General features: G+C 50.4%; 2 protein-coding genes across 2 annotated transcripts; both read right to left on the reverse strand.

Moving 5' to 3' along the window:
* Nucleotides 1-515: 515 nt before the first annotated feature.
* Nucleotides 516-19,533, reverse strand: STAT2 (signal transducer and activator of transcription 2). The gene is made up of 24 exons (XM_084758492.1): nucleotides 19,362-19,533; nucleotides 15,758-15,893; nucleotides 15,473-15,623; nucleotides 14,959-15,054; nucleotides 14,581-14,670; nucleotides 14,417-14,492; nucleotides 13,791-13,876; nucleotides 13,460-13,611; nucleotides 11,138-11,296; nucleotides 10,950-11,042; nucleotides 10,203-10,262; nucleotides 9,851-9,868; nucleotides 9,168-9,261; nucleotides 9,033-9,080; nucleotides 8,865-8,948; nucleotides 8,659-8,757; nucleotides 8,429-8,564; nucleotides 8,247-8,296; nucleotides 8,026-8,120; nucleotides 6,645-6,781; nucleotides 6,272-6,454; nucleotides 6,034-6,091; nucleotides 1,081-1,571; nucleotides 516-662 (listed from the first exon to the last, which is right to left on the reverse strand). The coding sequence occupies exons 2-24, from the start codon at nucleotides 15,886-15,888 to the stop codon at nucleotides 517-519; spliced, it is 2,733 nt and encodes a 910-aa protein (XP_084614618.1). The 5' UTR covers nucleotides 15,889-15,893; nucleotides 19,362-19,533; the 3' UTR covers nucleotide 516.
* A 382-nt stretch (nucleotides 19,534-19,915) lies between these two features.
* APOF (apolipoprotein F) lies at nucleotides 19,916-21,558 on the reverse strand. Its single transcript, XM_084758579.1, has 2 exons — nucleotides 21,450-21,558; nucleotides 19,916-21,202 (listed from the first exon to the last, which is right to left on the reverse strand). Exons 1-2 carry the CDS (start codon nucleotides 21,463-21,465, stop codon nucleotides 20,262-20,264), a joined length of 957 nt encoding a protein of 318 aa, XP_084614705.1. The 5' UTR covers nucleotides 21,466-21,558; the 3' UTR covers nucleotides 19,916-20,261.
* Between the last annotated feature and the right edge of the window lie 2,998 nt (nucleotides 21,559-24,556).

A 24,556-nucleotide genomic window follows, 5' to 3' on the forward strand; every position in this document is an offset into this window, starting at 1 on the left:
AGAGACCCGAAGGACTCCGATACGGCTCACGGCCACTGCGGTTGCACACCACGGTAAGGCTGTGGGTTTGACAAGACCCAGGATAACAATGGGGGAGGCAGACAAATTTCCATCCATCTCTGGACTCCCACCAAAGGCCGGATGTTGGTCCCCACCAAAGGCCGGATGTTGGTCCCCACCAAAGGCCGGATGCTGGTCCCCACCAACTTAACCAATTCTCAAAACGTTAAAACCCTTCCATATTGGAAAGAAACCAGTGCCTTGGGCTCTCTAAGAACCTCCCAAGCGTCCTGGCCCACACTCAGGACCCCCGTGTCCCCTACCATGGCAGACAGCCGCAGGATCCTAGGTAGACCATGGCCAGCGTCTGTTCTGACTCTTTGCCAGAACATGTTGTGCTTTTACCTCTTACTGCAAAGTTCATGGCTAATGCAGCTTAGAAGGCCTCATGTCCGACCATTGGGAGCAACGTCCTGACGTGCGGGGTAGGAGGGAAAAAAAATGGGAATGTAGCTCCTACTCATCAGAAGGAATCAAGGGTCCATCCACATCAAAATGGCTATGACAGGACATGTAAGCGTCATCCATGATGTTCTGGCCAGCCAACAGCGGGTCACCATTGGGCATGATGTCATCAATGCTTATGTTGTTGTTTCTGAAGACTAAACGATACAGAGAGAGACATCAGGGCCTGATCCAAGTTAGGAGCTGCCAACTCTACCAGGAAAGGCACAATCCGGGGCTGAAGGGGGCTCCTGGGAAACAGAGGAACAGCGTGGGACAGGGAAGGAGGCACTTACTTCTCCTAAGAAAAGGAATCAATGAGGAACTTGGTTGGGGGGTTGGGGGGGATGGGCTGGAGAGATGCTCAGCAGTTAAGAGCACTGTCTGCTCTTCCAAAGGACCTGGGTTCAACCCCCAGAACCCACATGGCAGCTCACAGCTGTCTGTAACTCCAGTTCCAAGGCACCTGACACCTACATACCAATGCACATAAAATAAAACTAAATAAAGCTTATTTAAAAAAATGGGGGGGACTTGGAACCTTGCTTCCAGTCATGGGTGGGAGAGGTCACTTACTTTCCATGTCCATGGTGTTAACCTGCTGCAGATCAAGTGGCAAATCTGGCTCTGGCCCTGGCAACAGCTGCACTGCAGGCCTTGGGTCCAGCTCCAGGTCTGTGTGCGGGGCCGAGCACAGCTCTGTGCCCAGATCCAGCGTGGCCGTCCTCAGTGTCTGCAGCTCCAGGTCTGTGTGCGGGGCCGAGCACAGCTCTGTGCCCAGATCCAGCGTGGCCGTCCTCAGTGTCTGCAGCTCCAGGTCTGTGTGCGGGGCCGAGCACAGCTCTGTGCCCAGATCCAGCGTGGCCGTCCTCAGTGTCTGCAGCTCCAGGTCTGTGTGTGGGGCCGAGCACAGCTCTGTGCCAAGATCCAGCGTGGCCGTCATCAGTGTCTGCAGCTCCAGATCTTGTTCTAATCCCATTGCTGACATGAGCCCTGTGTCCAGCTCTAGTGACTCCAGATCTGCGTCCTGTTTAAGCTCCAGGGGCTGCTGCAGCTCGTCCCCCTGCCTAGGTAGACCAGGATAGACAGACAAGGAGCTGAAATAAAGTGAGGATCGCAGAGCAAGCGAGGGCTGCGTGTCTAGTCTAAGAAGGTGGCAGGGAGCTGGGTGTTCTTGTGCACACCTTTAATCCCAGAGCTCAGGAGGTAGAGGCAGGCAGGCCTATGTCTTTGAGTTTGGGACTAGTCTGGTCTACACAGTGAAACTCGCCTCCCTGGGGATGGGGGCGGGTGAGGCAGAGGGCTAAAGATTTTATAATTGAGATTTTAGGAGGCAAGGCCTCATGTAGTCTGGGCTGGCCACAGCCGGGCATGGTGGTGCACGCCTTTAATCCCAGCACTCGGGAGGCAGAGGCAGGTGGATTGCTGTGAGTTCGAGGCCAGCCTGGTCTACAAAGTGAGTCCAGGACTGCCAGGGCTATACAGAGAAACCCTGTCTCAAAAAACCAAAAAATAAATAAAAATAAATAAATAAATAAATAAATCTCTACATAACTAAGACTAGACTGGATATTCTGTTCCTTCTGTTTTCCACTCCCCACTCGAGGCACACGCCACCACACCTGGCCTTGAAATCGGGCCTGTTAAAACTTCGAATCCAGTCAGGCGGTGGTGGTGCACTCGTCTTTAGTCCCAGCACTTGGGAGGCAGAGGCAGGTGGATCGGTGTGAGTTTGAAGCTAGCCTGGTCTACAAAGCGAGTCCAGGACAGCCAGGGCTACACAGAGAGATCCTGTCTCAAAAAAAAACCAACCAAACAAAAATAGTTTGAATCCTCTCATTTACTCACTAGGTAGATCTCAGATTACCATTTACAGGGTTTTTTTGTTTTTGTTTTTGTTTTTTTTTTTCAAGACAGAGTCTCTCTGTGTATCCTTGGCTGTCCTGGACTCACTTTGTAGACCAGGCTGGCCTCGAACTCACAGAGATCCACCTGCCTCTGCCTCCCGAGTGCTGGGATTAAAGGCGTGCGACACCACGCCTGGCTACCATTTACAGTTTTTAAGCTTATTTTTTATTTTCTGTGTACAAGTATTTGTGTGCGTGTGTGTGTATGTGTGTGTGTGTGTGTGTGTATGTGTGTGTACCTGCACCACATGCATACCTGCTGTGTGGAGGTCAGAAGAGAGCGTCAGGCCACCTGGGCCTGGAGCTATGAAAGACTGAGAACCACTTCATGGGCACCAAGCACTGAACCCAGGAGCTGTACAAGAGCAGCACCTGCTCTTAACTGCTGAGCCATCTCTCTGGTCCCCATTCCATCATCTCTCTGGTCCCCCAGACCATCACTTAAATGGGAAAGATGATATGAACGTGAGAGACAACAGGATGGTTAGAAGCGGGATTCTAGACATCACCCAAAACGATGTATAGATTTAATGCAATTTTAACCAAAGAAGAAACAAACTTTATCCCGAAAGACCCCGAGTACAACCATAGCCCTATAGTGCGTGAGGTACATGAGGCCCTGTTTCAAAAAACAGTTAGCATAATAAAATAATACTAAGATACAGCAATCAAAATAGCATGGTACTGAGATAAAATCAGACATGTGGGGCAATGAAACAGAATATAGACCCAGAAATAAATCCATGAATCTAGAGCCAATTAACTTTTCTTTCCTTTTTTTGGTTTTTCAAGACAGAGTTTCTCTGTGTATCCTTGGCTGTCCTGGACTCACTTTGTAAAAACAGGCTAGATCTGCCTGGCTCTAAGTGCTGGGATTAAAGGTGTATACCCAGCTTGAGCCAACTAACTTTTTCTTTTTAAGATTTATTTATTTATTAGTGTGCATACAGTGCTCTGCCTGCACGTACACCTGCAGGCCAGAAGAAGGTATCAGATCACGTTATAGATGGCTATGAGCCACCATGTGGTTGCTGGGAATTGAACTCAGGACCTCTGGAAAAGCAGTCAGTGCCCTTAACCTCTGAGCCCACTTTAAAAAAAAAATTTATTTATTAATTATGTATACACTGCTCTGTCTGCATGTACACTTGCACTCCAGAAGAGGGCATCAGATCGCATTACAGCTGGTTGTGAGGGAATTGAACTCAGGACCTCTGGAAGAGGTGCTCTTTTCTTTTTTTTCTTTTCTTTTCTTTTTTTTTTCCGAGGCAGGGTTTCTCTGTGTAGCCTTGTCTGTCCTGGACTCGCTTTGTAGACCAGGCTGGCCTTGAACTCATAGCGATCCACCTGCCTCTGCCTCCCGAGTGCTGGGATTAAAGGCATGCGCCACCATGCCCGGCTTGGAAGAGGTGCTCTTAACTGCTGAGCCATCTCTCCAGTCCTGTCTATGTCTTTTTTTATTACGATAGCGGGTTAGATATTACTGCTTATAGGCTAATTTTATAATAAACCGTATTAGATATGTATATATTTACTACAAAAACAGCCTCTTCAATAAACGACATCCACTTGCAGAAAAATAAAACTAGATTTGTAACTTTCACCACATACAAAAATCATGGAGCCAGAAAAATGACTCAGCAGGTAAAGGCACCTGCTACCAAACTTAACACTTGTGTCCAATCCCATGACCCCATAGGGGAGAGAGAAGGAACCAACTCTTGAAAAGTGTCCACTGACCTCCACACAGGTGCTGAGGGATGCGTATACACGTGTACACATATATACACACAAACAAAAATAAATACAATGTAAAAATCAACACAGGGGGCTTGAGAGAAGGCTCAGCAGTTAAGAGTGCATACTGGCTGGGTGCGTGGTGGCCCACAACTGTAATCCCAGTACTCAGAGAGGGGAGGCAGAGGCAGGTGGATTTCTGTGAGTTTGAGGCCAGCCTGGTCTACAAAGCAGGTCCAAGACAGCCAGGGCTGTTACACAGAAACACACACACACACACACACACACACACACACACACACACAGAGAGAGAGAGAGAGAGAGAGAGAGAGAGAGAGAGAGAGAGAGAGAGAGCACACACTGCTGAGTGACAGCAAGAATACAAAGTGACAAAAAGAATGCCTAGCCGGGCGTGGTTGCGCACGCCTTTAATCCCAGCACTCAGGAGGCAGAGGCAGGTAGATCGCTGTGAGTTTGAGGCCAGCCTGGTCTACAAAGTGAGTCCAGGACAGTCAAGGCTAACACAGAGAGATCCTGTCTCAAACCCCCCTCCCCCAAAAATAAAAAGAATTCCTAGAACCCAAGTTCAGTTCCCAGCACCCACCTAAGATGGCCCACAGCATCTGTGACTCCAGCTCCAGGACTCCAGTCCTCAGAGCGCAGAACTCTGGTTCCATAGGCACCTACACTCATGTGTACACACCCCCAAACACACATGTACATAATTAAAAATAATACAAATAAATCCCTCTGTTGTTGTTTTGTTTTTTGAGAGAAGGTTTCTTCATGTAGCCCTGGCTGTCCTGGAATTCTCTTTGTAGACCACCATGGCCCGTCTATAAAAATAAATCTTGAGCTGGATGTGATGGCGCACGCCTTTAATCCCAGCACTCAGGAGGCAGAGGCAGGCGGATCGCTGTGAGTTCGAGGCCAGCCTGGTCTACAGCCAAGGCTACACAGAGAAACCCTGTCTCAAAAAAAAAAAAAATTAAAAAAATTAAAAAATAAGGAAAGAAAACAAACAAAAGAAACAGGATGTAATCCCAGCACTTGGGAGGAAGGAAGACCAGCCTTGTGTATATGAGACATCGCCTCAAACAAAGGCGCCAGCCTGGTCTACAAAGCAAGCACAGGACAGCCAGGACTACACAGAGAGACCCCTGTCTCGGGGAAAAAAAAGACAAAAACAACAAACTAAATGCTAATTATTCTGAATTGGTTAATATAATGTAGGCATATAGTAAATTGCCACACTGTATCCCATAAATATTTACAAATATATGTCAGCTAAAAATTGAAGAAGAAGAAAAAAAGCCATACTGGGCAGTATTGGGACACACATTTAATTCCAGCACTCAGGAGGCAAAGGCAGGAGGATCTCTGTGAGTTCGAGGCCAGCCTGGTCTACATATCCTGTTCCAGGCCAGCAGGAACTCTGTCTCAAACAGAACAACAATAACAAAACAAGCCAATCGACTAACTGACCCATCGCTAAATGAGCAACTGATCTGACAGTCCTAGGTCATCCCTGGCCATGTGCATCCTGTGTTGTCTTATCATACAAAGCAAATCTCCCAGGCCAACTGTGAAGAGCCAACAAAATAGGACAACATGCAGGACAGCTAGCCCAGCACCAGCGGCAACACACTTTTTATTTTTATTTTTTTTGAGACAGGGTCTCTCTGTGTAGCCTTGGCTGTCCTGGACTCACTTTGTAGACCAGGCTGGCCTCGAACTCACAGAGATCCATCAACCTCTGCCTGCTAAGTGCTGGGATTAAAGGCGTGCTACACACACACACACACACACACACACACACACCACTAGAAGTTGGTGAGTCAGGGAGAGGCGAGGGGAGGCTGGGGACTGACCGTCTGTGTCTCACCTGTTAGAGATCACAATGAGCCTGTGCTTCAGGTATTTCCTCCGCTCTTCAAAGTTCACTGTGGGAGAGAGCGACTGTGTTGGGCACAGAGGTCAAAGTTCCCGACAAATGTTCCTCCCTGTTAAGGAGGAGCACGCACCGTGGACGAACGTGCTCTGTGTGTGAAAGGAGGGGACTGGGTTCTCGGGTGTCTGAGAATCCTCCCCTTCTAGGACGGAGGTTTGGCAATGATCCCCACCTTTTTCCTGGTAGTAGCTCCCAAAAGCTTCATCTCGAGGGATTCTGGGATAGAGGAAGCGCAGCGGGTTCTCGGGGACGTTTTCCTCTGCGAGGACCTGGTAGTGCCGGATGATTTCTGTCAGTGGCAGTGACTGCAGCACTTCCTTGGTGTAGGGCTGCACGGAGTAGATGAACACTTTATCTGAAGGACAGATGCACAACAGGTGGGCTGAGAGGTTCGAGCCCGGAGGGTTCCCAAACAGAGCCCCAGAAGCCAAGGGCAGGCAAAGGGGAAGACGTAGGAGGGGGTGTGGGCGGTGCCTGACAGAAAGCAGAGACTGTAGGGATGGCGTGGGGGGTCGGGGGTGGGGTGGGGGTGCGGGGGTGCTGACCATCATCCTGGTGCTCTACCCAAGAGCAAGTGATGCCCCCTTCAGAGGTTTCACTGAAGCGCAGCAGAAAGGTCCCGGACACCGTCTTCTTCAGTAGTCGGCGCTCCTGGCTGCGGCTCACGAAGCCCATGATATGTCTGGAGCAGACAAAGCCACGGTAAGATCCCAAGGTCCTGGTCTGGCTTGCGTGGAAACGGAAGCTGTTTTGGCTCCGTTTCCATCACTTACAAACCTTTCCATATTAGTCAAATCACGTGACTTTAGTGGCAGTACTCCTCCCGCCAACGTTTGAGAAAGCGTGAGGATAAAAAGCACACGGTGAGGGGTCATGAGATGGCCCAGCAGCTACAGGTCCCTGCCACCCAGCCTGCCACCTCAGCTCAGTCTCTAGGACCTACATGGTAAGAACACAGGAGAAGCTACTCCTGTGCGCTACTCTGACCTCCACATGCACACACAAGTACACAAAATAGTACATAAAAATATAATAGAAGCCGGGCGTGGTGGTGCACGCCTTTAATCCCAGCACTCGGGAGGCAGGGGCAGTCAGATCGCTGTGAGTTCAAGGCCAGCCTGGTCTACAAAGTGAGTCCAGGGGGCTGGAGAGGTGGCACAGAGGTTAAGAACACTGCCTGTTCTTCCAGAGGTCCTGAGTTCAATTCCCAGCAACCACATGGTGGCTCATAACCATCTATAATAAAATCTGGTGCTCTCTTCTGGCTTGCAGGTGTACATTCAGGCAAAACATTGTATACATAATAAATAAATAAATCTTTAAAAAAACAAAACAAACAAACAAACAAACAAAGTGAGTCCAGGACAGCTAAGGCTACACAGAGAAACTCTGTCTCGAAACCCCCCCTGACCCACCCCTCCAATATATATATATATAAAACTGAACTGAGCATCATGGCACATGCCTTTAGTCCCAGCACTTGGGAGGCAGAGGCAGGTGGATCTATGAGTTTGAGGCCAGCCTGGTCTATAAAGTGAGTTCCAGACAGACAGCCCGAGCTGCATTATAGATAAAGAGACTCTCTCTGTCTCTCTTTCTCTTGGTCTTTGTCTCTGTCTCTCTCTGTGTGTTGGCAGGTTGCACAGGCCTGGGTCTGTTCTCACCTCTGTCCTAATTTACCTGAGAGTGGGTTGCCTCACGGACTGCAGGGGGGCTACGCATGCACACTCAGTGTGGGTGTAAGGACACGAGCAGACCCAGGAGTGCATCCAGCAGGCTCTGCTGCAAGGGAAGGCTTGACAAACACAGGACGCAGCTAATGGGAACTTGCACCGGTTTCTGATGTCTTCCCTGTGCCACAAGGGGGTGCAAGAGTCCAGTCCTGAGCCCAGCCAGGGAAAGCGGGAAGGCTGAGTTAGGGCTTACCCAGCAACCCAGAGATCTTTCAGGTGGTCATGCACCAACTCCAGAATTTTGTCCAGCCACGTCCAGAAAGGGATCTTGCCAGGGGGGCTCTCTCGCTGAAGGAGGAATGGAAAGGCAGGAAGGGTTGCGGGGCTGCTCTTGGTGTGGGGAAGGCTGAGGCAGGGGTGGCATTTTGGACCAGGGACTAGAGAGACACAGGCTGCGTGCGTGCATGGAGTTACCTTACTAAAGTCCACCCAGGACAACGCGTCCTCAGTCTTGCAGTTCTTTCCTGAGGGCCAGAGTCACAGACGGGTTTCGGGTGACTGAAGGAGGCCAAGGCCGGGGCGGAGGGCCTGGGGTAAGGACCCAGGGTAGGGGCAGGCTGAGGCTAGGGAAAGGCTGAGAGAAAAGAGAACCGTACCAAATAGCTTGTTCCTTAGCATGGCCAGCTGCTCGGAATTGAGGCCTCGGCCAACATAGGACGAGAACTGCCAGCTGAGCACAGGCCCCAGCAGGCTCCAAGGGGCTTTCGGGGGTTGGCAGAAGAACTGTTGATTCTGTGGGGGGGGGAGGACAGCTCAGAAGTAGCCCTTGCCCACAAAACTCCACTCCTCTCTACCCCTCACCCGCTGGCCTCATCCGTCCTCCTACCTGGGGAGTTGAGCTGAGCATGTTGAACCAGAGTACGGAGGCCCAGGCGATGGAGAGCTGGTTCATGTTAGAAATAATCACCACGGGCAGAGTCTCCGTCTGCAGAGGAGGCAGGAGTCATGGCGGTGACTTCCCACCCGGGGACAAGCCAGTTCGCCCGCCGCCCGCCTTCTCAATCTGCTGCCTCCTCCCCGGCTTCCGCTCACCTTCAGCTCCATCTTCAGCCCTTGGTACACGTATTTCACCACGAAGCTGATGATGTGCAGCTCCTCGGTCACAGCCAGGGGCCCCTGGAGAGCCAACAGTGATCAGAGCTGCCCTTGGAGGAGCTGCTGGCCTCAGCTCTGCTCGGGTGAGTCGCCAGCCTCGCTTACCTTACTGTTGCCCTTCCCTGACCCCGCGGACCGTTGCTCCACCAGCGTCTGTGAGTACAGGAGAAACATCATGCCAGGGAGAGGACCCGGAAGTACTCCCTCGGACTAGATACCAATTCTGTGAGCTACTCTTACCAAGAAGCCAAAGTCCCAAACTAAGCCTTGTCGCTGGCCCTCGTCAGGGGTCAAGGTTTTTTGGTTTGAGGTCAGAATGTTGAACTTCCGGAAGCTGCTCCAGGAAGGAGATGATATGTGGAGACACAGAGCAGGGTTAGTGTCTGTCTTTGCTTCTTTCTTTGAGATAAGGTTTCGCTATGTAGCCCAGGCTGCCCTTGTGCATTTCCAGTGACCCTCTTGCCTCAGGCTCCCCAAGTAATGAAATTTCAGGTGTGTTCCACTATGACATGGTTGGAGTTAGTTTTTGGCTGTCCTGGACTCACTTTGTAGACCAGGCTGGCCTTGAACTCACAGAGATCCGCCTGCCTCTGTCTCCCAAGTGCTGGGATTAAAGGCGTACACCACAACTCAAGGCACTTTTCATATTTTTCTCTCTTCATTGTGCATGTGTATACACACGTGCCCCCCCATGTAAGTAAAATGTAAAAATGTAAAAAAAAAATAAATAGATAAATAAATAAAATACAACTTAAGCAGGAGAACGAAAATTCCACCTCATTTCAGACTTCCCCTCTCCCTTTGTCCACATCCCCTCAGCTCCACCCCTCACAACCCCCTTCCTCCCTTGAGCTCCCACAGGGCTGCCCCATGTGGCTGTGCAGGTCATACATGCAGCAAACGTGTCCTTAGCAGGCACATACCCTGGTAACTCTGAATTCCTGAAAAGAAAGAGAGAGAGGAAAAAAAAATCATGGAAAGTAAAAGTAGGTGGGGATTTGGTCGTGGCGGTCAGACAGAGCTAGGCTCAAGCCTCCCTCTAGGCTCGCATGGCCTGGCTGGCCTGGCAGGAGAAACACGGCATCTCTGAGTCCCTGCCGTACTTGTATGATGCTCTGGCAGGACCTCCCTGATGGAGTCCTGCTTGGCACCTAGCGGGTGCTCAGTGAGAGGGGGCGTCTTTTCACTTCTGTGAGGTGAGAGCGATGGACAGAAGGTGGCCTGGCCTACAGGACTGGCTACTTTAGTCACAATCCCTCAGCTGCCTCAGCTTACCTGTCAATGAAGACCTCGGCTCTGAGCGACTCGTTGCCCTCCTGGAGTCTGACCAGCAGTCTGGGGAACAGATGGTAGGACATGGCGGTCAGTCTCAAAGTCTCGATAAGGCCAGTTGTATAGAAAAAAAGAAGTATTAGAATCAGGCGTGGTGGTGCATGCCTTTAATCCCAGCACTTGGGAGGCAGGCGGATTGCTGTGAGTTCAAAGCCAGCCTGTTCTACAGAGACCAGGACAGCCAAGGCTACACAGAGAGACCCTGTGCTGAAGCAACAACGGAAAGGTGAGGGGGCCAGGCGTTGTGGCGCACGCCTTTTTTTTTTTTTTTTTAGATTTATTTATTTATGTATACAGTGCTCTGCCTGCATGTCCACCTGCCCACCAGAAGAGAGCACGGATGCTTGAGAGCCACCATGTAGTTGCTGGGAATTGAACTCAGGACCTCTGGAAGAGCAGACAGTGCTCTTAACCTCCAGGCCCAGTAGCCTTTAATCCCAGCACTCCAGAGGCAGAGGCAGGGAGACCTCTGTGAGTTCGAGGCCAGCCTGTCCTACAAAGCCTGGCTACAAAGTGTAGCCAGGGCTACACAGAGAGACCCCGTCCTGAAATGACAACAAAAAGGTGAGGGAAGGGTAGGAGAAGTGAACTGAGTGGCAAGAAGAGCTCTTCATGAGGGAAGGAGCTGCAAAGTCAGAAAGGCAGGACGGCAGAGCAGGGAAACTGAGGCAGGAGATTCCCTAATGCAACCTTGTTCGGACGGTGAACTTGCTCCCAGTCTTCAGGATGAGGGGTCGGTGGAGAGTTTGGGGCATGCAGGGCTGGGTTTCCACCACAAAGGACCTAAGGGGAGAGAAAACAGCTCCGTGTCTGTAAAACACTCTCCGCATGTTTCCTCCTTGTCTCTCCCGCCACGGACCCTTCCCAGGCCACCAGACCTTTGGAGCAGGCGCTGCAGTAACTCTGTGACTTGGGCATTCTGTAGGTCCACCCCTTTGCTAAACATGTCACCACGGTACTTCAGCGTGTTACTCATTTCCTTTAGCTGTTTCAGCAGCTGCCGAAGGTGGAACAAGAGTTTTGCTCCAGCCGTCAACCTGCGAGGCAGAGTCAGGGAGACAGAACATGCAGGTTTTCTGGGGCCCCCGCTGAGGCTCCGGGTGTCTTTAATGGTGTGGAAAGCTGGAAACTGACTTGAGTTTAAAAAGAACCCGGAGGGCCGGGCATGGTGGTGCACACCTTTAATCCCAGCACTCGGGAGGCAGAGGCAGGTGGATCGCTGTGAGTTCGAGGCCAGCCTGGTCTACAAAGCGAGTCTAGGACAGCCAAGGCTACACAGAGAGCCCCTGTCTTGAAGAAATAATAAAAAATAAAGAACCCCGAGCCAGATGTGCGGCTGCACCCTTGTGATCCCCTTACAGGTTGAAGTAGGAAGGTTGAGAGTTCAAGGCCAGCCTGGGTTATATAATGTGATCCAGTCTCAAAAATAAACTGAGCACAGGACCGCACACCAGAAATTCGTACACTGAGGATGAGGCAAGAAGAGCAGAAGTTCATCTTCAGCTATATAGTGAGTTCAAGGCCACCCTGGGACACATGAGACCCCGTCACAAACAGGACCCAGGAAGCGTATGGCAGAGTATTCAAAGCAATTTTTACCCCAAAAGATTCAACTCAAAACCACTTTGATACATAAAACCAATCAAAGCTTTGTAATGTAATGACATTTAACTTTATTTTGTAAAGCATGTGTGTGCAGATGCGTGCAGGTCACACGCCTACACATGTGCACACAGAGGCCAGAATTGAGCACTGGCATTTACTTCTCTTCACCTCTTTCTGAGACGCTCTCTCAGACCAAGTGGCTGGTCAGCAGACCCTGGGCATCTGCCTGTTTCTGCCCACCTGGTCCAGGGGTACTGGTATGTGGTATGGTACCCAGCTCTTTTTTTTTTTTTTAATAAAGACTTATTTATTTATTATATATACAGTGCTCTGCTCACATATACACCTGCAGGCCAGAAAAGGGCACCAGATCTCATTACAGATGGTCATGAGCCACCATGGGGTTGCTGGGAATTGAACTCAGGACCTCTAGAAGAACAGTCAGTGCTTTTTAACCTCTGAGCCATCTCTCCAGCCCCTGGTGCCCAGTTCTCATGTGGGTGCTGGGGATCTGAACTCAGGCCCTGTGCTTGAATAGCAAGCATATTCCTGATGGAGCCCTCTCCCCAGACCCTGTTTTTGTGTGTCTTTAAGACAGAGACTATCTGTATATTGCAGGGAAGCCTGAACTTTCAGTTCTCATGGGTTTGCCTAGTTAGTACTTGAATTACTGCACTCCAACACCACATTCATCTCAGAACCAACTTTTCTAAAGCAAAAAAAAAAGTGCTAACAGCCCAAGAGATGGCACAGTAGGCTAAGGTACAGCGCTCACCAGGTGAGCTTGGACACCTGAGCTGTGTCTCTTGAACCCATATAAAGGTGGCAGTAGAGGACTGACGCCATGAAGTTGTTCTCCGATCTCCATCCACACACCACAGCACGTGCGTGTGTGTGCCCTCCCGATCAGACAGACACACACAGTAATAGAAAATGTTAAAAGTTTAAGAAATGGGGTCTGGGGGCTGGAGAGATGACTCAGCGGTTAGGAGCACTGGCTGTTCTTCAAAAGGAACTGGGTTCAATTCCCAGCACCCATAATGACAGGCAGCTCACAACTGTCTGTGACTCCAGTCCCAGGGGACCCAACACCCTCACACAGACACACACACAGGGAAGACAACAGTGCACATAAAAGAAAGCAGATCATTAAAATGTTTTAATGTATATTTTATAATATTCCATTTCTTTTCCTCTTTCTTTCTTTTTGGTTTTTCAACACAGGGTTTTTCTGTGTAACTCTGGCTGTCCTAGACTCACTTTGTAGATCAAGCTGGACTTGAACTCACAGAGATTTGCCTACCTCTGCCTCCCCTCCATTACTTCTTTACCAAAGAAAAGACTGGACTCTGGTCTCCCTGAGTTGTGAGGACAAAGTATAGCAGAGTACAGCCACAGTCAACCGAGACCCGGCAGAGGAGACAGCGCATCACTCGCTGCAGCCTTCCCTCCCTACCCTTCTGTTGTCCTTCTGCGCTGAGAGTCAAATCCAGGACCTTGTGTGCACAGGAGAAGGACTCCGCCCCGGCCCTTCACTGGCACAGGCCCGGTGGGTGTGTGCATGAGGGTGGGAAGGAAACTGCTTTTGCTCTTACCACTGTTCCAGCTGTTCCAGATGCAGCTCCGGTGCTGGGGCGCCAATGCAGGATCTCTGCTGCTGAACCTTCCACTCATCCAGTTTTGGCAGCAGCAGGTCCACCAGGGTGGTTAATCGGCCTACTAGCGCTTTGGAGGTGTCCAGCACCTCCTAGGGAAGAGAAAGCCAGAGTTAAGTACCACTGCTCATGATCCAGCAGACTAAGAAAAGGAGCCCCCTAGGCGGAGCCCCGACCCCACAGGCCCCTCCCCTCCCCCAGGCCCCGCCCCAGCCCCCAGGCCCCACCCCCGCCTTGGGCCCCTCCTGCCCACTCTGGTTCTCTGTTTCACCTTTCTCATTCTGTCCACTTCATTGGCAGTTGCCTGGACGAGCTGTGCCTGTTGGCTCTGATAGGGGTCCGAAGATGCTGTCTTCTCTGAAAGGCAAAACCAAGAGTCAGGTATCATGGCTTCCTTCTGCTCTTTCCCAGTCACGGATGGGGAGGGAGAACCAGGTCAAGCCCAGGCACATGGGGTCCCACAGGCAGGAGCCCACTCGCCCTCAAGGCAGTTTCTGTATCATTTGCTGGTTCCTCAATTGCATGTCTACTCCCCCGTCTAAGACACGTCCTGGCACTTCTATTTTGCGTATCCACAGGACTACTGACACTGACGTATTCCGCCACCGCTGCTAGCTGGAGCATTCAACTTTGGTCATCCTCCACACTAGGTCCCTAAGATGGCTCCTGCCTTTCTTCCACTTTGGTTTTTTGTTTGTTTGTTTGTTTTAGTTTTGCTTGTTTGTTTGTTTTTTGAGACAGGGTCTTTCTGTGTAGCCTTGGTTGTCCTGGACTCACTTTGTAGACCAGGCCGGCCTCGAACTCACAGCGATCCACCTGCCTCTGCCTCCCAAGTGCTGGGATTAAAGGCGTGCGCCACCATGCCCGGCCTCTTTCTCCCACTCTGAGTAGACCTACTTTGACTGAAAATTGTGTATCTGAAGCTGAAGACGTCGTGCAGGTCTTTCAGTTGCCTGATGGATCTCACCAGCACCTGAGGAGATGAGACCCCCCCAGTGAGGCTGCTTGTGAGGGGAGAAAAGCTGAGTCCTCTCCACCTGATGCTTGCCACATCAACCGACCTCAACCACAGCCTGTAAATCCAGGATTCGGGATTCAATCTCAGGCTGCTGCCGCTCCACAGCTGCTTCAGGAGCTGGTCTGGCTTGAACCTGAAGAAGAGGTTTTGAACGTGTTTGAACTCTCGCTTTTGTAGCCCTGGCTGTCTTGAAACTGGCTCTGTAGACCAGGCTGGCCTGGAACTCAAAGATCTGCCTGCCTCTGCCTCCCTAGGGCATAGGATTATGCCACCACCGCCCCACAGCTGAACTCTTGAGTTCTCAACCTTAAAGTCGAGAACTGAAATTATACTACAGGACGTGGGGAGAGAAGTTTCCAGAGTTTTCCACAGCGCCTTTCCATTCCAGGAGCTTTCAGCATCGCCACCTTGTCGTCCTTACCTCTTGAGCCCTTTGAGCCTGATTCAGAATTCTTTTCTCCTCCAGAAGAAGATTAAAGATCATCTCAGCCAACTGGGTAGGGCCGTTGGGAAAGTTCTAAGCAGAAAAAGCAAAGAATTAATCCCTTTTAACTACCTCAGTGACCTGCCTATCCAGACTCTGCCCTCAGTGTCCCCAGTGTTTTTTCTCTTCAAGGTCCCTGGCTGCCTCCTACCTGTATCTTTTTTGTTTGTTTGTTTGTTTGTTTTTTGAGACAGGGTTTCTCTGTGTAGCCTTGGCTGTCCTGGACTCACTTTGTAGACCAGGCTGGCCTCGAACTCACAGAGATCACCTGCCTCTGCCTCCCGAGTGCTGGGATTAAAGGCGTGCGCCACCACGCCTGGCTCCTACCTATATGTAAACTCAGCCCTTCACCCTGCCAGCGATGCACCAAGCCCGGACTGTGGCCCCCTTTCCCCAGGTCCCCTCCCCTCCCTCTGCATCGTTAGGACTGACTCCGTACCCCAGCCGTTACCTGAATGTCCCGGCTGAACTTTCGCAAGTTGTGCTGCAGCAGAAAGCAATCGGGGTCTGAGCTGTAGTGGTCCCACTGGTTCAGCTGGTCCACGATGTTGAAGTACAGCATGTTGGCCTTGGCGTGATCATTTCGTAGTACAGCTTCACTCCTGAACACGCGTGACCAGGCATGACAAGGACCATAAAGTGCCTGCGGCTCTGGGACCTCCCACCCCTCCCAGGGCGTCTCTGGGACCCTGTAGGCTCGGAAGAAAGAAGGCGCCTGAGCTCCCGAAGCCCTCACCAGTTCTGGTCTTCGATCCAGGCAGCCAAGTGCTGCCGGACGTCCATTGGCAGGATGCTTTGTGAGTACAGCTGGTGCAGCTGGTCCAGAAATGGGCCGTCGAGGTTCTGCAGCATCTCCCACTGCGCCATTGGGACTGAACAGGAAGACACCAGCTCTCAACTGGACATTTCATTGAACCAAACTGTCCATAGACAAATCCATGGCCTCACTCTGTAATCCAGCTGGCCTGGAAATTGCAACAATCCTGCCTCTGCCTCCTAAGTGCTAGATTTACATGTGAGGCACCAAGTCTTGCTGTGTGGTTTCTGTTCTTTTTTGTTTGTTTGTATGTTTGTTTAGTTGGTTTCGGTTTTTGAAGACAGGGTCTCTCTGCGTGGCCTTGGCTGTCCTGGACTTGCTTTGTAGACCAGGCTGTCCTGGAACTCACAGAGACCCACCTGCCTCTGCCTCCCTAGGTGCTGGGATTAACAGGCATGTGCCACCAAGCCTGTGTGGATTCTATTCTAATTCAAAATGTTTCAATTGGGCTGGAAGGATGGCTCAGAGGTTAAGAGCGCTGGCTGCTCTTCCAGAGGTCCTGAGTTCAATTCCCAGCAACCACATGGTGGCTCACAGCCATCTATAATGAGATCTGGTGTCCTCTTCTGGCGTGCAGGTGTACATGCCAGCAGAGCACTATATACATGATAAATAAATAAATCTTTTAAAAAATGTTTCAATTATACAGTTAAATAACAGATACAATAGGGCTGGAGAGATAGCTCAGAGGTTAAGAGCACTGACATGTTCTTCCTGAGGTCCTGAGTTCAATTCCCAGCAACCACATGGTGGCCTACAATTTATAATAATGTGATCTGATGCCCTCTTCTGGCCTGCAGGTGTACATGCAGACAGAGCACTCACACATCATAAATACATAAATCTTAAAATAAAATATACATAAAATGGTCTGGAGAGTGGGCTCAGTGTTTAAGATCACTTGCTATTCTTCTAGAGGACCAGAGTTTGATTCCCAGGCCCACACGGTGACTCACAACCATTTAAACTCTAGGTCCAAGGGATCTGGTCCCTCTTCTGATCTCTGAGGTCATCGGGCACTTAAGCAGTATGCCTGTAAAATTCATACACATAATTTTTTGTTTTGTTTTTTGAGACAGAGTCTCTCTGTGTAACCTTGGCTGTCCCGGACTCGCTTTGTAGACCAGGCTGGCCTCGAACTCATAGTGACCGGCCTGCCTCTGTCTCCCGAGTGCTGGGATTAAAGGCCATGTGGGGGGCTCTGTGCCTCTGATTCTTTTGCCTGATCTTGGGACTCTTTTCCTCCTGCTGGGTTGCTCCGCCCACATTTGATATGAAGGTTTGGGCCTAGTCTTATTGCATCTTGTTGTGAGTGTTCTGGTGATGTCACTGGGATTCTGACAGGAAACACTGGAGGGGTCCATCTGGGGGAGACAGGAGGTGCACGTGAGGGACTGGGAAAGGTGGACGGAGGAGAGGGTGTGGTCAGGATGTTATTGTATGAGAGAAGCATAAATAAAAAGAAAAAAGAATAAAAACCTTATTTTTATTGCATCTCAAGCCTAAAAGATCAGGAGAAACAGGACTGGAGAGATGGCACAGCAGTTAAGAGCACCGGCTGCTCTTCTAGAGGACCCAGGTCCAATTCCCAGCAGCCACGTGGTGACTCATAACCACCTATAGTGTGATCTGGTGCCCTCTTCTGGCAGGCAGCTGTACATGGCCTGGTCTACAAAGTGAGTCCAGAACAGCCAAGGCTACACAGAGAAACCCTGTCTCGAAAAACCAAAAAACCAAAAAGAAAACCAAACAACAACAACAACAAAAAAAGTGGGGGAAAAAAACCATCAGGGGAAACAAGCGCACATGTGTCCTTCGAAGGTTGTGTGGCTCTACTGTAGAGTGATCAAAACACCTAGGGTCCAGGAGCTGACCCCCTCCCCTCTAAAAGTAGGAATGTGGAAGGGAAGAGATTGGGCAGGAGATCCAATTGTTCCTTTTCTTTTTTTCTGATTTTTCTAGACAGGGTTTCTCTGTGTAGCCTTGGCTATCCTGGACTCACTTTGTAGAGCAGGGTGCCTGCCTCTGCCTCCCTAGTGCTGGGATTACAGGTGTGCACCACCACACCCAGCTTTCTTCCTTTTTAAAAAAATTTTAATTAATTAATTATTTATTTATTATGTATATGGTGTTATGACTGCATATACACCTGCAGGCCAGAAGAGGGCATCATATCACATTATAGATGGTTGTGAGCCACCATGTGGTTGCTGAGAATTGGACAGTGGTTTTTTGTTTGTTTGTTTGTTTGTTTGTTTTGTTTTTTTCCCCAGGCATGATTTCTCCATGTTAGCCTTGGCTGTCCTGTACTTGCTTTGTAGACCAAGCTAGCCTCAAACTCACAGAGATCCACCTGCCTCTGCCTTCCAGAGTGCTGGGATTACAGGCGTGCGCCACCACGCCCGGCCTCAGCCAGTGCTCTTAACCTCTGAGCCATCTCTCCAGCTCCCCCACCCCCACCTTACTTTCTTCTTAATTTTGTTTTATGTATACGGATGTTTTGCCTGCATGTACACCTACACACAAGACCGGATAATATAAGTCTACAGTTATAGATGGCTGCGAATAGCCATTGCTGGGAATTGAACTCAGGACCTCTGGAAGAGCAGCCAGTGCTCTTAACTGATGAGCCATCTCTCCAGCCCCCGATCTAATTTTTCTTAAAAGATAAATATTTATTTGTGTGTGGGGTGTGTGTGTGCAGAGCTGGGGCAGGGCGGTGGGACAGAACATGGCTTCAGGTTCCTAGAACTTGAGCTTCAGGATGTTTTAAGTCTCCCAGGGTGGGTGCTGGGAACTAAATGCAGGTCCTTTGCAAGAGCAGTAAACTCTCCTAACCATTGAGTCGTCTCTCCAGCCCCAATTTTAGCCGTCTAGTAACCCTTCATCCCCACACATTGCTGGAGATAAAACACGAGACCTCACTTACGCTCCAGGACAGCTTGCCTTTAATCCCAGCACTTGGGAGGCAGTGGGTAGGTGCATCTTTGTGAGTTTGAGGCCAGCCTGGAACAGCCAGGGATCTATTACACAGAGAAACCCTCTCTTAAAATCAAAACATAGGTAAAGGGGCTGGAGAGATGGCTCAGCAGTTAAGAGCACTTGGCTGCTCTTTCACAGGACCTGGGTTCGATTCCCAGCACCCACAGGGCTCACCACCTAGATGGCGGTGAATTAGATATTCAGGAGATCTGACGCCCTCTTCTGGCCAACTCATGCATCGCAGGCATGTAGTACTCAGGAAACACATGTATATAAATTAAATAAATAATAAGCAAGCAAACAAGTCAATAGATGCGCGGAGCAGAGGTTATGACAAGATGCCAGGCTCCAGGGGGTTGCGGAGGAGTTTGGAAGGAAGTCGATGCGGAGGAGAGGTAGAGCCCCATGGGGTGTGACATCCTGGAGGGTGTTTTCCTCAGCCAGAGAGCAGAAGCCTTGCTACGGGGCAGCTCCGGGGCAGCCACCCTTCCCGGGAGCTAGCACCTCTGCCCGGCTCCGCACACCCTCTCGGGGCCTGTACCTTCTGAGGGTCCCACGCCGCTCCTTCTGGTGGCTCTCGTCGCAAGTTCCTCCCAGAGGCTGGAGAACACGTCCCCACCCCGCCCCAGCTTCGGCGGACCCCGACCGCGAGCGGTGGACCGGGTCAGCTGGCTGCAGACGCCCGCTCTAGCTGTTCCGGGCTCTCCAGGCGGGCGGGAGGCTCGGCCACGCCCTCCCCTACGCGGCACTCCCATTGGCCTACACGTAGCCCCTCCCACCTCTGGGCGGAACATGCTGCTCGAAACCACACCCCCGACTTCAGTGATTGGCGGAGAGGCTCACGCTAGCGCCCGCCCCGGTCCCCGACAAGGGCTCGGCCCAGTTAAAGTCATAACCAAGAACTCAAACAGCTGACTTTCCCGAACCTGCCTTCCTGGAGAAAGGAAACGAAACCAGAGTGTGCAGAGGCACCAAGGACTCCATAGACGGGGTGGGACCTACATTTCGATCGTTTAGGATAGGGAGGGAAGAGCTGAGGTGATGAAGTACTTTTGAGGGTATTAAGATAAATACTATGGGTCCATAGTATCACTTTTTAATTTTTATTTATTTTCTGAGACACGGTTTCTCTGTGTCCTGGAACTCACTCTATAGATCAGGCTGGCCTCGAACTCACAGTGATCTGCCTGCCTCTGCCTCCTAAATGCTGGGATTAAAGGCGTGCGCCACCACGCCAAGCCACTTTTTAATTTCTACAACCACTTGTTCAGGTGAAAATTCACCATTCCCACAATATAAGTGTAAAAAAGCTGAGTTTCAAGCAAGAAAGTACTGGCATGTGATAACAATACCCTAAACCCATCCACCCACCCCACCCCACCCCACCCCACCTCACCCGCCTTCTCTTCCCAGAATTTTCCATTTATTTCTTGTGCTGTTACTATCTCTTGTATGCCAAGACACCGTAGTTCTTGAGTAAGGGCCGCCCCCAGTAGGAATCTGTACTTTCAACTTCTGATAGCACCGTGGCCATGGTTGGCTCTTCCACGTCCCTCCCATGTGAGGTGGGTTCCTTAGTGATCTCCGGCTGAGGGGTGTTCGCCTCTCTCTCATCATAATAGTAGTGGATGAGGCGCTGAACCCCAGCCTTCATTGCTGGTTTAAGAGCAGCAGTGATCGCTACACCAGCTGGCCCCCCTGACATCCCCACCATGGCCATAAGAAGGTCATAACCCAGATCTATAGCCCCATCTTGGCCTCGCTCCTTGGCCTTGTCAGAGCAATTGTGCATGGCATAATACAAAGCGGTGCCTAGGTTGTAGTAGGTCCCCACTGCGGGCAACAGCCCAATCACGTTGTGAATGCTCTGTTCCTTCGGGTTTTCACAGTCCGGCTTAGGAAGCGAGCGCCTCAGCCTCTTTGGATCCGTCTGCTCTCGGGCTAAGAGGTGTAGAGCCGAGGACAGGGCTTTCACGGACACGTCCCAGTCCACCCGTCCGCCTCTCTGGAGCTCTTGAAGATGGTGGACCAGTGCTTGTGTAGCCTCCACACCCCCCAGCCGGTAAAGCTGAAGCTGCAGAGCCCGGACCTCAGCCTGGCACCCAGCTTCCTCCAGAGCGTTCCTCAGAGCCAGGCTTACCAGGAACTTGGGGAGAGGGGGCATGTGAGTGAAGCCGGGCAGGGACTTTGGGAGCAGGGCCTGGCAGGACAAGGGTTCTGAGGAGGGCAACTCGTATCCCAGCTCCGGGGGAGGGAGCATCATAGAGACACTCGTGGGCTCTCTATGTGAAGTGCCACCCACAGGACACAGCAGCAGACAGCAAAGTAGCTGAACTGATGTCGCAATGAGTCGGAGATGATGCATGTCGGGAGCAGGGTGCCCTAGAAGAACAGAGAACCCCAAAACATGTAAACCACTTCCCCGAAGGTTTATAGTCTGAAAGGAGCTCAAGATTCAGGGAACCCCACCCCCACCCCCGCACCTATCACCTGCCTCGAAGCTTTTGTTCTTTTTAGTAAAGGGATGGGATACGGGAGATGAAATGCAATTTCTCCTGGGTCTCTGCCATGTCTAGGTCACAGGAAGCTCCCTGTTTTATGCCCACCCACTTAGGGGGACCCAGATTACCATAAAGTCCAGCCATGGAGAGGTAAGAGCACTTGGGCAGGCTTGGTAGTTCCTCAATTCTCCTCTCTGCTCCGTTCTCTGTCCCATGAACAGAGGAGATATGGGGGCCGCTGAGGTGGAAGGGGCAGGACTGACCAATAGAGCAAACCCATCGGCCCCCGCGGTGCAGATGAGGCTCCAAATGTTGACATTGGCCAGAGCCTTTGCAAATAACCAGGGCAGTAAGGCCCAACAGTGAAACCAGCTTCGGGCATCAATCCTATCCTCCGTGGCCTTATGCAAGTGAGCTTGGAGAGCCAGGCGGAGGTGAGGACTGCCTGGGCCGCATTGATACTCACCGGATGGTCTTTGGAGACTTCAGTTCTGCAGGCACTTGTTCGCCTATATTCTTTTTATTTTTATTTTTTGTAAAGATTTGCTTGTTTTTATTGTATGTATGTTTTGTTTTGTTTTATGTTATCCAGTATATAAGTAAATGCACTGCATGTGTTCAGTGCCCAAGAAGCCTGGAAGAGGGAATTAGTTTCCCTGGAACTGGAATTACAGCCAGTTATAAACTGCTGTGCGGGTTTTGGGAACTGAACCTGTGTCCTCTGCAAGAGCAGTAAATGCTCTTAACCAATGACCCATCTCTCCACCCTCTTCACTCAAATTTTATTTTATTTTGGTTTTTCTAGACAAGGTTTCTCTGTGTAGCCTTGATTGTCTTGGACTCACTTTGTAGACCAGGCTGGCCTCGAACTCACAGAGATTCACCTGCCTCTGCCTCCCGAGAGCTGAGATTATAGGCATGCATTAACAACAATTAATGTTTTTGAAAAAGAGGCCAAGAGTTTGAAAGAGAGCAAGGAGGGTTATGTGAGAAGTTTTGGCAGGAAGAAAGGGAAAGAAGAAATGATGTAATTATAGGATACTCTCAAAAGAATTTAAAAAATACATATAAAGAAGAAGGTTATGGGAGATCTCACTAGTTTTAGGAAGGGAAGCTAGAAGCAGGCGGCAGTGTAACCATCCCATTTGCTTTGCTGTCTTCATGATCTGAGCAACTGTTTTAATCCCACCTTCTCCCTTCTCCCTACCAAATCACAGGAAGCCACAAAGCTATGGTTCGCAAAATTAAGGCACCTGGTATTCACAAATATTTACCAATTCTTCCAGGCCAGGCTCTGTCCTCCTCACCTTTGACCAACACTGACAAGCTGATTTTTCCTCCTCCTCCTCCTCCTCCTCTTCCTCTTCCTCCTCCTCTTCCTCCTCCTCCTCCTCCTCCTCCTCCTCCTCTTCTTCTTCTTCTTCTTCTTCAGGTTTTTGAGACAAGGCTTCTCTGTGTATAACAGTTCTGGCTGTCCTGGACTCACTTTCATAGACCAGGCTGGCCTTGAACTCACAGCGATCCTCCCGCCTCTGCCTCCCGAATGCTCATTTTTCTGCTTCTGATATCTTTTCATTTTGCCATCTCTCCTTGTCCTAAGGTTTGGCCCTAGACCTTGTCCTGAGCATAACCAAAATGGAGGACTGGTATTTAGGTGTAACTTTAATTCCCACATTAGAGGAAGGACACACCACCACTTCCTAAATCTTGTGTAACCGTGTGTGGGAATGCAGGCCTTCACTTTACCACTGGAGATGGAGGCAGGAAGGTTATGAGTTCAAAGCTAACCTATGCTACACAACAAGACTCAGACTTAAAATAAAAACAAAATAAAAGCATCACAAGTTTGAGGCAGGCATGGTGGCGCACGCCTTTAATCCCAGCACTCGGGAGGCAGAGGGAGGTGAATCACTGTGAGTTCGAGGCCAGCCTGGTCTATAAAGCAAGTCCAAGACAGCCAAGGCTACACAGAGAAACCCTATCTTGAAAAAAAAAAAGTATCACAAGTTTGAAATTATCATTATGGCATAAAGTTTTCTCTGATATGTCCCTCAGCTCTGGCAGACCAGAGCACAGCACCCAGGGTCCTACTTTCTATTAATTTTCACTGCTCTCTGTTGCCAGGAAGTGGCTCTTAACAACTGAAAGCAACTGCAGAATAAAAAGGAGGAGTAAAATTTCCATGGCTGCACAGTCAAAATCGAAAGAAGCAAGAGCTGTGTGCAAAAGAGCCCATGCTACCTCAAATCAAGAGATTCGAAACCCCTGGGGCCCCATTACGTATATAAGAAAGTATACTGTGGGGCTGGAGAGATGGCTCAGTGGTTAAGAGCGCCACCTGCCCTTCCAGAGGTCCTGAGTTCAATTCCCAGCAACCACATGGTGGCTCACAACCATCTATAGTGTAATCTGATGCCCTCTTCTGCAGATAAAGCACTCATATGCAATAAACAAAATAAATAAATAAATCTTTTAAAAAATTAAATAAAAGAAAGTATACTATTTAAATGGCTTCTCTTTAAAGCAAGAGTGTCTGGTCCAATGAGATGACTTAGGAGGTAAAGGACACTTCCTGCCAAACCGGACAACCTGAGTTTGATCCCTGAAGCTGATGAAAGACAAGATCACATTCCTTCCTACACATTGTGTTCTGACTTCCACACCTGTGTCCTGACGTGGGGCATGCACACGCACAATCAATGTCAAAGAGAGAAGGGGCAGGGGGAGGGGACGGTGCAGGCCAGGAACTGGTGCCTTTAATTCCAGCCATTTGGGAGGCAGAGACAGACAAATCTCTGAGCTTGAGGCCAGCCTGGCCTACAGAGTAAGTTCTAGGACACCCAGGGCTGCACAGAGAAACCCTGTCTTGAAGAGAGAGAGAGAGAGAGAGAGAGAGAGAGAGAGAGAGAGAGAGAGAGAGGGAGGGAGGGAGGGAGGGAGGGAGGGAGGGAGGGAGGGAGGGAGGGGAGAGAGAGAGAGAGAGAGCCAAAGCTAGTGAGGTCTGCACAGTGAGTTCCAGGCCCGCCAGAGCTTCCTAGTGAGATCCTGTCTCTCTCTCTGTGGACTCAGCTTGGACTCTGAACTGTGTAGCAGGAACTTGTGACACTGGGGGAACCTGGAGGCCAGCATGTGTTGTGGTATGCTGATAGGCAGCACAGGTAGCCATCTGTCCCTTTTGCCCGAGATGAGGAAAATTACTCTTTCTAGTCAGGAGAACTGGCTTCACAAGTCCCTG

This window comes from Acomys minous (assembly GCF_964271855.1).
Source record: "Acomys minous genome assembly, chromosome: 15".
NCBI lineage: Eukaryota > Metazoa > Chordata > Mammalia > Rodentia > Muridae > Acomys > Acomys minous.